Consider the following 13,825-nt stretch of genomic DNA (forward strand, 5'->3'; position numbering starts at 1 on the left):
AACCAGTTCCGATGCGCCCGGGATCGCGGTTCATTATTATTATTATTTGCATTATTTCTGCTTTTTTTGATCTCCTTTCCGAAGGATTTTTATTTAGGGGAAGAGCTCAACTCCAGCTCCCTGGGTGCAATGCGAGCCTGCCCGCACCAAGCAAGCTTGCAAATATGCCCCCCGCCCTTTCCCTGGGTTACGAAGTGCCTCTGTGCCGCACAGGGAGTGCACGAAGACACGCGTGTGCACAGGCGGAGCTCTGCGTGTGCGTACCCTGTGGCACTGGAGGGGACTGTCAGGTCATATCTGCCCATACACAAGACGGCACAGCCGGGGCTGGGCTCCTGGGTCCGAATTTCCCCGCGCGTCTGCCTACCGCGGGGGCGGAACTGACCAGTGCCCTCACGGTCAGGAGAGTGTGGGGGCCCGTGAGGGGCCAGGACACGGGAACACGTTGCCGAGAACATGTGTATATCCATACGCGGCGGAAACGCGTGTGCCAGGGCAGGCCTCGGGCCGGGCGACCCCTACTCCCACCATCCCCGCCCCCCCAAGTCCAGCTTCGGCGTCTACGAGGCCTAGGGGCTTCCGGAATCCGGTGTGAATCAGGGGCATGGTTCGGAGAGCCGGGTCTCGAAAGCAGCTCTTCAGTGAGGCCTCCTGAGGCTGCAAGAGAAGAGGCACACTAGGGAGTCAAAGCTCCTGTGTTTTTTTCCCCTCAGCCAGGACCACTCCGACCGCCCTCGGCGTCTCAGCCAATCCCGGACCCTCTGGGCACAGGCCCCACCCTCTTATACGCCTCCGCACACACAACGCTGGGCCACGCCCCTAGACCATTGCATGGGGCCCCGCCCCCGCACTCCAAGCCCCGCCCTAGGTAATAAGGCCCAAATTCCAAGTCCCGCCCCTGAGCCCAGGTTCCTCCTCCAACGTGCCCACCCCTCTGCGCCCCGCCCCCGGGCAGAAGCCACGCCCCATACCTGGTGTAGGGGGGTGGAGGTGCGTCGTGTACCCCAGAGGCTGCCAGCGCCTGCTCATAGGTAGGGAGGCCTGGGGGTTGGGGTGGGGGTGGAGGCAGGGGCGTCGGTGGGCCCAGAGGGCTCAAAGGACTCAGAGGGCTGATAAGCCCGGCCCTGGGGACAGCAAAGGTACAGTTAGCAGAGGCAACTTACAGGATACCTAGACTAAGGCGGAAGAGAGGGGATCTAGGAGATGGAGATTCAGGGTGACACTGGGACAGAGCTGGAAGGGAGGTGGACCTCAGAAAAGGAGGGTCACCTTCAGCCTAGCCTTACACACAGAAAAGTGCCTCAAATGACAGTCAGCTACACACAGGCAGACACAGAAATCAGCAACCACAGAGACACACTCTTATTCAGACACACCCATGTGCACCAGATACAGGCAGAGCAATGGAGAAAAAGACAGCCTTGCCGGATGCACGTCACACACCTGTAGTTCTAGATCCTCAGGAGGCTGAGGTGGGAGGATTTCTTGAGCCCAGGAAATTGAGGCTGCAGTGAGCTGTGAACGGGCCACTGCACTCCAGCCTGGGCAACACAATGAGACTTTGTCTCTTAAAAAAAAAAAAAAAAAAGGGCCAGGCGTGGTGGCTCACACCTGTAATCCCAGCACTTTGGGAGGCAGAGGCAGGCAGATCACCTGAGGTCAGGAGTTCAAGACTAGCCTGACCAACATGGAGAAACCCCGTCTCTACTAAAAATACAAAATTAGCAGGACATGGTGGCGTGCGCCTATAATCCCAGCTACTCGGGAAGCTGAGGGAGGAGAATCACTTGAACCCAGGAGGCAGAGGTTGCAGTGAGCCAAGATCACACTATGCACTCTAGCCTGGGCAACGAGAGTGAAACTCCGTCTCAAAAAAAAAAAAAAAAGCCCTGCAGAGAGGCAGGCCAACACACACCAAACAGACAGAACTCAGCCCATCCGTATAGACAGGAACACAACATAGATGCACTCCTCACCAATTGCCCACACCCACTCAGGTGCTGCACCTGTCACCACTGAAACTGACATACCACAGACACCCAAACACCACAGGCTGCACCGTCGCAGCCTCACCAGATACAATATCCAGAGTGGTAATCCCATGGATACTGGTAATCCCAGTACCACAAAGACAGGCCAGCAGCAAAAGTGGTCAGAGCTCCTACTGTGGGCCAGGTACTGAGGATCTAGACAGACAGAGCAACAGACACCAAAACCAGACACAAGCCAGCTCACAGATTCACTCTCCAAATGACGGTGTCCTCAGGTCTTTCATCAGTGCCCATCTGCCCCCAATCCCTAGCACATCCCAACATTTCCTCCCTCCCCTTGCTCTCCACCACCACCCCCTCCTCACTGAATACCCCTTACTCTTGGGGACAGGGCTGCTGGCCTCGGCGGCGTCGCCAGTGCAGATACCAAAAGGCTCCCAGGCCGGCCAGGACAATGAGAAGGACACCACACGTCAGTCCCACAGCCAGGCCTGCCACATCCACTCGTCCACGCCCTGCAGGGAAGCAGGGAAGGGGAGCCACTGTTTCGGGAACTGCTACCCACCCTAACATCAAAATTCCTTCCCACTGAGGGAAGAGAACAGACCCTGAAGCAGGCAGACCTGGGGTCCCTTCCTAGCCCTGTGACCTCAGGCAATTCACCTCATTCCTTTCTCTGACCCTCCACTGCGGGTTCTGTAAAATGGGAACCATAACCCCTATCCCACTGTGAAAACTTAATGAGATCAGGCTGGATACGTGGCTGATTACAGGCTGGATACGGTGGCTCACACCTGTAATCTCAGCACTAGGGAGGCCAAGGCAAGTAGATCACTTAAAGCCAGGAGCTCAAGACCAGCCTGGCCAATATGGTGAAACCCTGTCTCTACTAAAAATACAAAAAATTAGCCAGGCGTGGTGGTATGTGCCTGTAATCCCAGCTACTTGGGAGGCTGACACAAGAGAATCGCTTGAACCGAGGAGGTGGAGGTTTTAGTGAGCTGAGATCGAGCCATTGCTCTCCAGCCGAGGCAACGAGAGTGAGACTTCCTCTCAAAAAATAAAAAAACAATCACCACCACCAACAAAACAAAACTATGTCCTGGCCAGTTTGGTGTGGTGACTCATGCTTATAATCCCAGAACTTTGGGAGGCTGAGGCAGGCAGATCACACGAGGTCAGGAGTTTGAGACCAGCCTGGCCAACGTGGTGAAATCCCATCTCTACAAAAAATACAAAATTAGCCAGGCGCAGTGGCTCACACCTGTAATCCCAGCACTTTGGGAGGCCGAGGTGGCTGGATCATCTGAGATCAGGAGTTCGAGACCAGCCTGACCAACATGGAGAAACCCTGTCTCTACTAAAAATACAAAATTAGCCGGGCGTGGTGGCGCATGCCTGTAATTCCAGCTACTCAGGAGGCTAAGGCAGGAGAATCGCTTGAACCCAGGAGGTGGAGGTTGCGGTGAGCCCAGATCGCGCCATGGCACTCCAGCCTGGGCAACAAGAGCAAAACTCCGTCTCAAAAAAAAAAAAAAAAAAAAAAAAAAAAATTAACCAGGCTTGGTGGTGCTTGCCTGTAGTCCCAGCTACTCAGAAGGATGAAGCAGGAGGATTGCTTGAGCCGGGGAGATTGTGCCACTGCCCTCTAGCCTGGATGACAGAGAGAGACTCTGTCCCCCTCAAAAAAAAAAAAAAAGTCACATGCACTACTTGGGATATGCTTTTAAAATTATTCATGGTAGCCAGGCACAGTGGCTCACACCTGTAATCTCAGAACTTTGGGAGGCTAAGGCAGGAAGATCACTGGAGCCCAGCCTGGGCAACATAGGGAGGCTCTACCAAAAAAAAAAAAACAAATTTTTTTTTTTTTTTGAGACAGGGTCTGACTCTGCATGGAGTGCAGTGGAGCAATCGCAGCTCACTGCCACTTGACGTCCAGGGCTCAGGTGATCCTCCTACCTCTGCCTCCTGAGTAGCTGGGACCACAGGTGTGCGTCACCATGCCTGGCTAATTTTGTGTTTTGTAACTTTTTGTGTTTTTTTGCCCAGGTTGGTCTCAAATTCCTCAAGCAATCCACCAATCTCTACCTCCCAAAGTTCTGGGATTACAGGCATGAGCCACCACTGAGCCTGGGGAAAAAATGTTGGTTTTTTGTTTTGTTTTGAGACGGAGTCGTGCTGTCGCCAGGCTGGAGTGCAGTGGCATGATCCCGGCTCACTGCAACCTCTGCCTCCCAGGTTCAAGCGATTCTCCTGCCTCAGCCTCCCAAGTAGCTGGGACTACAGGAGCCCGCCACCACATCCAGCTAATTTTTGTATTTTTAGTAGAGACAGGGTTTCACCATGTTGGCCAGGATGGTCTTGATCTCTCGACCTTGTGATCTGCCCGCCTCGGCCTCCCAAAGTGCTGGGATTACAGGCATGAGTCACCTTGCCTGGCGGGAAAAAATGTTTTTAATAGCTGGGTGTGGTGCTACAGGTACCTGTAGTCCCAGCTACCTGGGAGGCTGAGGAAGAAAGGTCACTTGACCCCAGGAGGTCGAGGCTACAGTGAGCCAGGATCACTCCACTATACTCCAGCCTGGGTGACTGCACCGTGTCTCTAAAAGAAAAAAAAAAATGGCCGGGCTCGGTGGCTCACACCTGTAGTCCCAGCACTTTGGAGGCCAAGGCAGGAAGATGACTGGAGCCTAGGAGGTAGAGAGCAGCGTAGACAACACAGTGAGACCCCATCTCTACAAAAAACATTTTTTTTAATTATCTGGGCATGGTGGTGCATGCCTATAATCCCAGCTACTCAAGAGGCTTAGGTGGGAGGATCACTTGAGCATAGGAGATCAAAGCTGCAGTGAGTCGCGACTGTGCCACTGCTCTCCAGCCTGAGCGACAGAGCAACCCCATTTCTTTTTTTTTTTTTTGGAGATGGAGTTTCACTCTGTTGCCCAGGCTGGAGTGATCTCGGCTCACTGCAACCTCCGCTTCCCAGGTTCAAGCGATTCTGGTGCCTCAGGCTCCCAAATAGCTGGGATTACAGGCGTGCGCCACCATGCCTGGCTAATTTTTGTATTTTTAGTAGAGATGGGGTTTCACCATATTGGTCAGGCTGCTTTTGATCCACCAGCCTCAGCCTCCCAAAATGCTGGGATTACAGGCGTGAGCCATCATGCCCTGCCCAACCCCGTTTCAAAAAAACAAAAAACAAATGGAGGAATTTAGGGACCCCCCTCTCCCCGCCAACGTAACTAAGAATCTAGAATTCATGTTTGACCTGTTACTAAGGTGCAGCCCTGTTTGCAATCCAAGGCCTCGAGTCTAAGGACAAGGGAGTATAGGGAGTCGTTGGGCTTGGGGAGGCCTTGCTAGCTCTTGCTGCTGGGGAAACTTCCACGGGCACTAGATAGGCGGGCTTTCCTCCAAAAGTAAACCCCAAACTTTTTTGTTTGTTTTTGAGATGGAGTTTCCTTCTTGTTGCCCAGGTTGGAGTGCAATGGTGTGATCTTGGCTCACTGCAACTTCCACCTCCTGGGTTTGAACGATTCTCCAGCCTCAGCCTCCCAGCTAGCTGGGATTACAGGTGTGCACCACCACGCCCAGCTAATTTTTGTATCTTTAGTAGAGATGGGGTTTCAGCATGTTGACCAGGCTGGTCTCGAACTCCTGATCTCAGGTGATCTGCTCGCCTCGGCCTCCCAAAGTGCTTGGATTACAGGCGTGAGCTACCGCGTCATGCTGTATGTTTGTTTTTGAGACATCTCCCAGGCTGGAGTGCAATGGTGCAATCTCTGCTCACTGCAACCTCTGCCTCCCAGCTGCAGTGATTCTTGTGCCTCAGCCTCTTGAGTAGCTGGGATTACAGGCACACATCACCACGCCCGGCTAATTATTGTATTTTTAGTAGAGATGGGATTTCACCATGCTGGCCAGGCTGATCTTGAACTGCTGACTTCAGGTGATCTGCTCGCCTTGGCCTCCCAAAGTGCTGAGATTACAGGCATGAGTCACCACATCTGACCACAGTAAACCCCCAGACTTTTGAGCCCCTTTAGCAAAAAGCGCAAGTGCAGCTTCAGAAGGCAGGTCCTCCGGATGTGGGCACCTTCAGGTGGATTCAAGGAGCCACTATGCCTCGCTAGGCCTGTCGGGAAATTACCTCCCCTAGCAACCAGGCTCCAGTGTGAGACTCCAGCCCAGACCTAGGGCCTGTTGCTAAGGTGCATCTACCCCTAGCAACCGGGCCACAAGCGGGTGGGGCATCGGGGGCCCAGAGGGTGGTCCTCCAGTGGGCAGAAGGCCTTGGGTCCCGGAGCCTGGCTAGGTGTGGTTGCTAGGGAGAAGGCCTCCTTAGCAACCAGGCAGCTGCTGGGATGGGGCTGTGGGGGAGGGGAAATCAGCCAGGTACTGCTTCAGGCTTCTTTATCTGGTCTGGCCTGGCCAGGCCCTGTTGCTAAGGAGCAGCCCCCCTTAGCAACAAGGCTGGCAACAAGATGGGGCCTCAGAACTCAGAGGAGGGGTTGTTGGGGGCAAAATGGGCAGGTGAGGATGGGCAGGCTTCCTCCCTTGGTCGTGTTGCTAGAGGGCAGCGTCCCCCGCAATCAGGCTGCTGGAGGGGTTGGTGTTTCCATTCACTCTGGACACCAGCGAAGGGTTCAGGTGGGCCTTCCCCTCTCAGCTTAAGGCCCGACAGGCTCTACAGCTCTAGCCTTTCCCTCCACTGACACTTTTCCCTTCCTAGGGACCCAGGACCTGCATCCAATTAGATGTGGTGGGGCCTGGCACCTATAGTCTCAACAGTCTGGGACACTGAAGCAGGAGGATTGCTTGAGGCCAGGCATTCAAGACCAGCCTGGGCAACATGGTGAGACCCCGTCTGTACAAAAACTACAAAAATGATCATGGTAGTATGGGCCTGGAGTCCCAATTACTCAGGAGGCTGAGGTGGGAAGACCACTTGAGCCTGGGAGGTTGAGGTTGCAGTGGGCCAAGATTGTACCACAGCCCTCCAGCCTGGGCGACACAGCGAGACCCTGTCTCAAAAATAAATCATTAAAAATAAAATAATCATAAGGTGTCGGGGGCTCCTCAGGCAAGCCAGGGTCTTAAGCAGGGGAACTCCTTTAGCAGCCAGCTTCAGAGAGCACAGAATTGGGGGGCAGACGATTCTTGTACCTAATTTGGGGTGGAGGACGTTGGTTTGGCCTCCCTGGGAAGGGATCCCTTAGCTGCACAGAACAAGACGGCTTCAGCCGCTCACTCACCTCCTTTGCCATTGTAGATGTAGCTCTCCCAAAAGCGCTCCTTGATGGGGGAGGAGTAGAAAAGAAGGGGGAAAAGCAGCAATTCAGCTGGTAGGTTCACACCCCCAAACTAGCCCATCCTGACTTCTGAGACACCAGGGAAGAGGGAGCTGAAGGCCAGAACCTCCCCCTGCAGCCTCCCCACAGGTATAGAGAAGACAGAGGCCCTCCCCCTGCAGCCTCCCCACAGGTATAGAGAAGACAGAGGCCCTCCCCCTGCAGCCTCCCCACAGGTATAGAGAAGACAGAGGCCCTCCCCCTGCAACCTCCCCACAGGTATAGAGAAGACAGAGGCCCTCCCCCTGCAGCCTCCCCACAGGTATAGAGAAGAGAGAGGGCCCGAAACTCCAGGGTCTTGAGGACCTCACCGTGAGAGTGTTGTCCTCAAAATACTCCCTGGCCTCTTCCCAGGAACACTTCTCCTCATGACACTCCCGTTCCAGGTTCCCTGGTGTGAACAGCTCCAGGTCCCAGTGGTTGGCTCTTGGAATCCGGGTATGGCTACTCAGGAAGCTCTGGGCCTCTGGTGGAGCCAGGAAGACTTCTGGACCCAAAGATATGAGGGACAGAAAAATGGAGGGTCCCTAGGGCTCAAGTCATAGGGGGATGGAAAGCAGTGGGGTCCCAGAGGAAGGAGCAGGAGCTGGGAATTGAGACTCTTGGGTCTGAAGGAGGAAGGGGCTGGGTCCTGGACTCCTGGAAGAGGAGGGACTAGAGGCATTCCTGAGTCGGGGGAGGCCAATGCCAAGTATCTGGACACCATTTCCCCCAAACACTCACCTTGCTCTGTCTCCCCACTGGGTGAAGTGTCCAGGCAGGTGGTTAATGCCATGTATAGCAGCAGCAGAGAGGGGTGGCCCCTCATATTTTCCAGACACCTAGAACCAGGTGTGTTACAGCTGACAAGGGCCTCAGTCCCTGGGTAATAAGGCAATGCCTCTACCGACTGACCTCTGTGGTCCACGAATGATAATAATAGCAGACACTTACACAGCCTGTATTCTCTGCCAGATATTGTTTACCTATATAAACTCATTTTACTTTACTTTTCTTTTTTTTTTTTTGACATGGAGTCTTGCTCTGTCACCCAGGCTGGAGTGCAGTGACACAATCTCAGCTCACTGCAACCTCTGCTTCCTGGGTTCCAGCGATTCTCATGCCTCAGCCTCCCGAGTAGCTGGGATTATAGGCATGCACCACCATACCCGGCTAATTTTCATTTTATTTTATTTTATTTTATTTTTGTTGAGACAGAGTCTTGCTATGTCACCCAGGCTGGAGTACAGTGCATGATCTCCGCTCACTGCAAACTCCATCCCACGGGTTTGTGCCATTCTCCTGACTCAGCCTCCTGAGTAGCTGGGACTACAGGTGCCTGCCACCACACCCGGCTAATTTTTTTTGTATTTTTAGTAGAGATGGGGTTTCACTGTGTTCTCCAGGATGGTCTCAATCTCCTGACCTCGTGATCCACCCGCCTCGGCCTCCCAAAGTGAATTTTCATATTTTTAGTAGAGATGAGGTTTCACCATGTTGGCCAGGCCAGTCTTGAACTCCTGACCTCAAGTGATCCGCCCACCTCAGCCTCCCAAAGTGCTGGGATTACAGGCATGAGCCACTATGCTCCGCCTCAACTCATGTGACTTTTCACAGGAGTCATACAAAAATTAGCCAGGCGCGGTGCTGGGCGCCTGTAATCCCAACTACTTGGGAGGCTGAGGCAGAAGAATCGCTTGAGCCTGGGAGGCGGAGGTTGCAGTGAGCCGAGATCGTGCCACTGCACTCCAGCCTGGGTGACTGAGTGAGATTCCATGTCCAAAACAAAACTTTGCACAGAAGCCCTTTTTTTTTTTTTTTTTTTAAGACAGTCTCGCTCTGTCACCCAGGCTGGAGTGCAGTGGCGCTATCTCAGCTCACTGTGACCTCTGCCTCCTGGGTTCAAGCGATTCTCCTGCCTTAGCCTCCTGGGTAGTTGAGATTACAGGCGCACGTCACCACGCCCAGCTAATTTTTTTTTTTTTTTTTTTGAGACAGAGTCTCACTCTGTCACCCAGGCTGGACTGCAGTGGCAGGATCTCAGCTCACTGCAAACTCCGCCTCCCAGGTTCACACCATTCTCCTGCCTCAGCCTCCCGAGTAGCTGGGACTACAGGCACCCGCCACCATGCCCGGCTGATTTTTTGTATTTTTAGCAGAGATGGAGTTTCACCGTGTTAGCCAGGATGATCTCGATCTGACCTCGTGATCTGCCCACCTCAGCCTCCCAAAGTGCTGGGATTACAGGCGTGAGCCACCGTGCCTGGCCCATGCCCGGCTAATTTTTACATTTTTAGTACAGACAGGGTTTCACCATGTTGGCCAGTCTGGTCTCAAACTCCTGACCTCAAGTGATCCACCTGCTTCAGCCTCCCAAAGTGCTGGGATTACAGGTGTGAGCCACTGCGCCTGACCAGGAGTCCTATTATTGTCCCCAATATAGAGAACAGGAAACGGAGGCACAGAGAGGCAAAATAGCTTGCCAAAGATCACACAGTGTGCAAGTGTGACAGCCAGGATTTCAGTGAAGGCAGTGTCCGCCAGAGAAGAGAGCAGAGAGCAGGCAGCTTATCTTTTTTCCCCATTGTGTCTACAGCACCTGACACAGATGCTCATAAACATGTCCACTGGTGATCCGGAGTCTTCACTTCCTGGTAATTTCCACTTGTGCCTCTCTCTGTGCTCATTGTCACATCCACCCACAGACAACAAAGATTACGAGAGAGGCAGAGGCAGGGGATTAGTTATATTATCGGGTCTAGGGACCTAGGGGGCAGGGGCCTTGGACTCCTGGGCCTAGGAGCCCCAAACTTCTGGGTCTCGGAGGGGCGGGGAGCCAGGATGCCTGGGTCCCCAAGCCAGGCTGTTCCTCCAGGGACATTCACTTACCTGCCCAGAAATGTGAGCACTGCCCCTTCCTCTTTAATGGAGACCTCCTTGGCCAGCTACAGCCAGCTGTGAAGGGGGACAGGGAAGAGGGGAGGGGATAAGGAGGAGGGGTGCCCCACTCCCGGTAACCAAGCCTGATCCCGGTTTCTGGCAGGGGGGCGGAACTTGCCATTACCTGCCCTGGGCGGGACTCAGGTAAGGGACAAAGTATTTAAAGGGACCTTGGGATAAAGGACTTAAAGTCCGGAGATCCATGGGGAAGCCAAGGTGTCGAATACCATGGGGCATTTGGGGGATTGGATTCGACCCTCCTCCTCCCTCTCGCCCCCTACTCGCTCTGGCTCTCCCCTGGAAGTTCGCCTGGCCGAGCTAGAAAAATTAATGTCTGGGTCTCTAGATACCTAGAAACTAGCGGGGACGATATGCCTTAGTCCCTGGGACAGCTGGGCAGTGCCGCAGTAAATCCCTGTTTCCTGAGGGCGACTTGAATGGCTTTGACTTTCAATTTCCCAATGGCTCTGTCTGTAAAATGGGAGCGCAGTTGTCTCTTCTCAATTGAGTTTTAAGATGCAGCAAGAAGAGTGGATGATATATTTGGGAAAGTGGGCTTCCCGATCTCTAGGGGAAGTGATTAGTTCTTAAATTTGGGCTTGGAGAGACTCAAAGTCTGGGAATCAAGCAGGAAAAAACGATCTCCCTGGGAAATGCCTAGTACATAGTAACCGTTCCCCATATTCCCACCAGGTTCAATATCCGGAACCTTCTATTTGCCACTCACGTTTCCGAAGGGAGAAAGAGAAGAGAGGACTTGAGCAAGCCAGGCGAGGCACTTCCGCAACTAGGGGCAGCTCTACTTCCGATGCCTTCTGCTGGGCGGAAGTGGGCGGAGCGGAGGGGGAAAATAGTGCTCCTTTCCGGTGTCGGGGCACAGTTGAAGAAGCGACCGAGGGACTGGGAGTCGTTCGGGAGGTGAGTTCGAGGCGGTGCAGGAAGAGTGTTGTTGGGATCGCTTTCCTGCGGGCTAGAGATCTGGGGTCTTGAGGGAGACTGGGGCAAGATTTTGGATTCCCGATTCCCTGTCAGTCATTATTAATAGAGCTGTCCGGGCGCCGCAAGTTTGAAGCTGAACTACACTCTCCTGGAGGTGGCCAACCGTCCATCGGGCAGTTCTCTCTCCTTCTGTGTCTCTCACTCTCACTCACTCACTCTCGCTCTCTCTCACAATAAACTCAGCGAAGTGGTAGCTAGCATCGGCCAGTTCTCCTGAGAGTTACAGTTCCGCTGTAGATGATGGCGATTTGCTGGTGGTCCCAAGGGAAGGAGTGGACTGGGATTGCGGGCGGTCTAAGCAGTGGGAGTTGAGGAAAGAGAACTCCTTTCCTGGCCTCAGTTTCTCAGACTGTGGTGGGACGGCGGGCGATACCAGATTGTGCAGTCGTCCATCGCCACCTTCTCTTCACTTTTTTGATAGCCCCTTCCCTCTCGGGATTGGTGCAGGGATTCACTTTTTCCTGTGTGTAGCTTCGAGGTCAGGCAGTCGTGGATTCGCAATCTGATTGCGCTGCTAATTCTGTGAACTTGGGGCTTGAAGGGTCCTTGAGACAGTTTGATGTTAATGTTTTCTTATGAAAATGTTCAAACTTACATAAAACTGAGAGAAGAATACAGGAATTCCTGTCACCCAAATCTACCAATTATTATTTTTGCCATACTTGCTGTATTTTTTTTTTTTTTTTTAACCATAAAGAGATTAAAACAAATCCTTGGCATCACGACACTTAAGGATTGTCAAAAGACAAAATTACAACACATGTAGTGAGAAGATCTTAATTGGCATTTATTTGTGGATCTACAATCGAACAACGTCTAATTATGGAAAATAGCATGAGTGTTCTGATGAGCTGAGCAGAGGAGGAGGTTGTTTTCAGAGACAAAGGGCTGAGAAAGTCAGAAACTGAAAACAAAAAGCTAGTTGGTTAAATTGATTAACTTGATTAAATTTCTAAGTTAAAGGTTAAAGTAGAGGGGACTTCCTTTATCAGGTGGGCTAAAACTGGGCTGTTTGGGGATTTGGCTATTATCTCTCTCCCTATGTCTCAGAAGATCAGGTATCAACTTAGTTTGGCTTGGAAGCATGGAACTTTAGCATGAGTGACTCCATTTTGGTTTGGTTCATTGAACCTAGTGCAGGAGCTCAGTCCTAACCAATGACCTTCTATAAATTTTATTTAACAGGGTGCGTGTGTGAAAACCAGAAACATTGCTTATATGACCACAATACCATTATCACACTTTACAAGAACAACCGTAATTCTAGACTACTATCCATTACGTGGTGCAGAGTCAAGTCCAGCGTAACTGTGGGTTTGTTGTAGTCAGGATATAGTTTTTTTGCTATTGTCTTTTACATCTCTCTTGATTTAGAACTGTTCCAGCTAGGCGCGATGGCTCACGCCTGTAATCCGAGCACTTAGGGAGGCCCAGGCGGGCGGATCATGAGGTCAGGAGATCGAGACCATCCTGGCTAACATGGTGAAACCCCATCTCTACTAAAAATACAAAAAACTAGCCGGGTGAGGTGGCGGGCTCCTGTAGTCCCAGCTACTCGGGAGGCTGAGGCAGGAGAATGGCGTGAGCCTGGGAGGCGGAGGTTGCAGTGAGCGGAGATCATGCCACTGCACTCCAGCCTGGGCGACAGAGCGAGACTCCGTATCAAAAAAAAAAAAAAAAAAATGTTGCCCAGGCTGGTCTCAAACTCCTGGGCTTAAGCAATCCTCCTGCCTTGGCCTCCCAAAGTGCTGTGCTAAGATTGCAAGTGGGAGCCATTGAGCCTGGCCTCATTTTACTTGTTTCTTCATGCCAGGGATCAGCTAATTACATTCTACAGACCAAACCCAAATCCTGCCAGCTACCTGTTTTAAAAATCAGCATTGGCCAGTCGCAGTGGCTCACGCCTGTAATCCTGGCTCTTTGGGAGGTGGAGGCAGGTGGATCACCACAGGTCAGGAGTTCGAGACCAGCCTGGCCAACATGGTGAAACCCCATCTCTACTAAAAATACAAACATTGGCCAGTCGTGGTGACTGGTGCATATAATCCCAGCTATTCAGGAGGCTGAGGCAGGAGAATCACTTGAACCCAGGGTACAGAGGTTGCAGTGAGCCGAGATCATGCCACTTCACTCCAGCCTGGGCAAAAGAACATAACTCCCTCTCAAAAAAAAAAAAAGCATTAGTGGGATATAATTTACCTAACATATAATTCACCCATTGAAAGTATACAATTCAGTGGTGTTTAGTACAGTGACAGAGTTGTGCAACTATCAACACTATAACTTTAAGAACATTTCATCTCCCAAAAAGAAACCATGGTACTCATTAGCAGTCATTCCCTGTTTCCTCCCAGTCCTTCCTACCCCCAGCCTTTGGCAGCCACTAATCTGCTATATCTATGGATTTGCCTAATCGGGGTATTTCACACAAATGAAACCATAAAATATTATTGTGACTGCCTTCCTTCTTTCACTTAGCATGTGTGTTTTTTTGTTTTTTTTTTTTGAGACGGAATCTCGCACTCTGTCCCCCAGGCTGGAGTGCAGTGGCAAGATCTCAGC

General features: G+C 52.2%; 2 protein-coding genes across 5 annotated transcripts in view; one reads left to right on the forward strand and one right to left on the reverse strand.

The window, feature by feature from the left end:
• On the reverse strand, positions 1-11,076 carry PRRG2 (proline rich and Gla domain 2). Of its 4 annotated transcripts, none has more exons than XM_073016186.1 (8): positions 10,992-11,076; positions 10,214-10,279; positions 8,069-8,166; positions 7,657-7,832; positions 7,250-7,289; positions 2,371-2,506; positions 972-1,124; positions 1-657 (listed from the first exon to the last, which is right to left on the reverse strand). In XM_073016186.1, exons 3-8 carry the CDS (start codon positions 8,151-8,153, stop codon positions 639-641), a joined length of 609 nt encoding a protein of 202 aa, XP_072872287.1. In that variant the 5' UTR covers positions 8,154-8,166; positions 10,214-10,279; positions 10,992-11,076; the 3' UTR covers positions 1-638. The 4 variants fall into 4 exon arrangements, with proteins under 4 accessions (XP_072872287.1, XP_072872288.1, XP_007995760.1 ...); XM_073016187.1 differs by having other exon boundaries at positions 8,069-8,206; positions 10,992-11,070; XM_007997569.3 differs by lacking the exon at positions 10,992-11,076 and having other exon boundaries at positions 8,069-8,206; positions 10,214-10,396.
• NOSIP (nitric oxide synthase interacting protein) overlaps positions 11,065-13,825 on the forward strand; it is a 25,002-nt gene continuing 22,241 nt past the window's right edge. Inside the window, exon 1 of the mRNA XM_007997573.3 lies at positions 11,065-11,182. Within this exon, the coding sequence (XP_007995764.2) occupies positions 11,073-11,182 (110 nt within the window). The 5' untranslated portion in view covers positions 11,065-11,072. The remainder of the gene's footprint in view (positions 11,183-13,825) is intronic.

The sequence above is a fragment of the Chlorocebus sabaeus genome, chromosome 6 (genome assembly GCF_047675955.1).
Source record: "Chlorocebus sabaeus isolate Y175 chromosome 6, mChlSab1.0.hap1, whole genome shotgun sequence".
Lineage (NCBI taxonomy): Eukaryota > Metazoa > Chordata > Mammalia > Primates > Cercopithecidae > Chlorocebus > Chlorocebus sabaeus.

Excerpts from the sequence above, each read along its gene's own strand:
- PRRG2 (XM_007997569.3), bottom strand. The coding sequence starts at position 10,385 with ATGGCAAGTTCCGCCCCCCTGCCAGAAACCGGGATCAGGCTTGGTTAC. Across the intron at positions 7,833-8,068 it reads CAGTGGGGAGACAGAGCAAG|AAGTCTTCCTGGCTCCACCA; the intron begins GTGAGTGTTTGG and ends CTTTGGGTCCAG. Across the intron at positions 1,125-2,370 it reads CAGCAGCCCTGTCCCCAAGA|GGCCGGGCTTATCAGCCCTC; the intron begins GTAAGGGGTATT and ends TGCTGTCCCCAG.